This window comes from Mustela nivalis (genome assembly GCF_964662115.1).
Source record: "Mustela nivalis genome assembly, chromosome: 1".
NCBI lineage: Eukaryota > Metazoa > Chordata > Mammalia > Carnivora > Mustelidae > Mustela > Mustela nivalis.
The window spans coordinates 13,357,532-13,360,341 of NC_139020.1; the positions used below are offsets into that span (position 1 = coordinate 13,357,532).

General features: G+C 41.4%; 1 protein-coding gene across 1 annotated transcript; it reads left to right on the top strand.

Annotated features, from left to right (window-relative positions):
- Window positions 1-1,974: 1,974 nt before the first annotated feature.
- Window positions 1,975-2,382, top strand: LOC309852738 (uncharacterized protein; the record flags this gene model as incomplete). The annotated part of the gene is made up of 1 exon (XM_082709926.1): window positions 1,975-2,382. One exon carries the CDS (start codon window positions 1,975-1,977, stop codon window positions 2,380-2,382), a length of 408 nt encoding a protein of 135 aa, XP_082566052.1.
- Between the last annotated feature and the right edge of the window lie 428 nt (window positions 2,383-2,810).

Below are 2,810 nucleotides of genomic sequence, written 5' to 3' on the forward strand. Positions count from 1 at the left end.
ATAGGAATGATGAGTTGAAGTTCACTGAAAAATGTATTTTCCCTAAGAATTCTTTGCTTATCCTAGTCACTTTCAGTATATCAGAAGGACATTTTGCAGTGGAGTGCTGAGCTGTGTTACACATAGAATTTTGTAACTGAGGTAATGCATGGGTGGTACTGAGGTTATATATATATAGATACATATATATCAGATCTCAGTGTTAATTACAGGTATCTTCCTGCAGAATTACAATGGTTCAGCTGAGGCTGTAAATATCAATTAAAAACTGATGAGAGAAAATAAAGAAGGAAGTCATACATATTAGACATTTTTGGAATGTGGCAGGAATTTGAAGGTTAAAACAAACAAACAAGTGCTGTGTTCTGCATCTGGTAATGTTTTGGTCTTCAGCAGCAAGACCATTAATTCAATGTGGCATCAAAACACCTTGCTACAGTTCTTTATTCCCAGAACTGGCTTCATTTTGGGTCTATAAATTAACTTCCATGGTTTCTTAAATTTATCTTACATAAAATGTGAACCAAACACCAGCTCTGCCTAAAAGTTCTAATGTGGAATGGACAATGTTTCCTCAAGAATGTCATGTGGTGATTAGTGAAGGAGACAGAGTTTCAACAAACTTGGGCAAGGTCTATGACATTTGTCTTCATATAGGGAGGGGCAAAGAGGAAGATCATTCAATCCAAATATTAGCAGCAAAGAAAGGCATCCTGTAGAACTGAGTATAAGTAAGTTTTATAACTGAGAATTAAGGGGAGCAAGAAAAATATTGCTAGAATTAGAAATGACATTCACTTTCCTTTTCTCTATGTTGAAAAGGTAAGTGTGATAGAATAAATTGGAAGAAAAGGAATAGGTTATGTAACAAAATCACAATGAACATTTTTGTCAGAGATTGAGGACTTATGTTAAATGGGTAACCCTGAATAGCATGAAATGGATATATAAATAGGGGTTAAAGTTGACTTATGGGCTCCTTTATGTCATAAAGTGTCAGGCACTGAAGGGGAGTTTTGCTGCAGGTATCTTAAAGTTATTCATTCACTGTCAGCTTCTGAACCAAAGGTGCAATGAACAGTACTGGTAGTAGAAGGGAATACTTGAATGCACTGAAAACTTATCATGTGAAACCCTGCATAACTTATCATGTGAAACATCTGCATTGGAAAAAGTTTAGTTTTTGGCTTAATTGAGGTATTCTGTTTTCTCATCCAAATAAAGTGGTTTGGCTGTAAAAGGCTCTGCATAACAACACTTACATAGCTAAAAAAGAAACAGTAAAGGAGGGTTGCTCTCTCCCCCAGGACCTTACTTGGCCTGGTATATGACAGGAGTAAATATAGGAGGACACACTTATATAAAACGTGCTATTCCACACTTATAGTCCGTGTGCCAGTGAAAGGGAGTGAGTTATCAGATGTTGAGCTGCTTCTTGGAATTTGAGGAGAATTGAACAAGGGATGGGGCATGGAAGTCCAGAGTGGGTGGGAAAGCCTGGTAAGACATTGTAATGATTTCAGAAAGGAGATGGCAGTTATTTCCTTCCCTACAGGCAGAGGTGGATCTTACAGGAAAGAAGAGAGATTGAAAGGGACAATTTGTCTAAAATTGTCCCCAACCTTGTTGTATCAGGTGGATTAAATAATGGGAGCTTGTGAAGTCGAGTGTCCGTGGTACATAGAGCACATGATTCTACTCAGACAATTCTTTGGCAGAACAAATTAAAATGTTGCTCTTTGAATAAAATAGGAGTTTCCAAAATAAAGAGTTCATTTTTTTTTTTTTTGAGCTTTATTGATTCTTGACAAGGCACAGTCACTACACAGTTGTTTACATACTTGTTGGGTAAGTCAGGGGATGAATGGTATGCTCTATCAATTACTGGCAGTATAAAAAGGTCCAAGTGAAGTAGGGACCACACTTCACCACACATTCACTTGCAAACCACCTGAATCCTCCTCTCCTAACAACATGTGTTGTAACTACGGGAACTCCTGTGGCTATGGCTGCGGATGCGGCTATGGCTCGGGCTATGGCTGTGGCTATGGCTCGGGCTGTGGCTGTGGCTATGGCTCAGGCTGTGGCTGTGGCTATGGCTCAGGCTGTGGCTGTGGCTATGGCTCCCGTTGCGGCTACGGCTATGGCTCAGGCTGTGGCTGTGGCTATGGCTCGGGCTGTGGCTGTGGCTATGGCTCAGGCTGTGGCTGTGGCTATGGCTCCCGTTGCAGCTACGGCTATGGCTCAGGCTGTGGCTGTGGCTATGGCTCAGGATGGGGCTGTGGAAAAGGCTCCTGCTGTGGCTGTGGATATGGCTCTGGCTCTGGCTGCTGTGGCTACCGGCCACTTTGCTACAGAAGATGTTATTCTTCTTGCTGCTAGATCATTGCTCTCCAAGCCCCATTTGCTTCTGAAATGACACCACCAAAGCGACAGCTGAAGCAAGAATCCGTACCCCAAGTATTCTACATCCAGGAAATTGCATATTTGACAGAGGCTTTGACCCCCAGTGAACGTTAGTGAGGCTGTGTGGTATCATCTGACTACTTCCTAAATATTGGTCTTTGTTCCTTTAATCTGGATTCCGTGTTAGGACTGTCCCAGGGATCCCTACATCCTACAGTTGGACAAAAAAACTCACTCTCAATAAAAACGATTCTTTGCTTCTAACAAATCTCTGTGTTCTTGCTTGTGAATTACTCCTTCCTTTTGAGGTGTTATGGCTACTCTAGAAAATTGGGCTGACAATATGCTTCATGACCCTAGGCTCTTCTTTGATATAATACAAACATTTCCTCTCCTCGTGCATC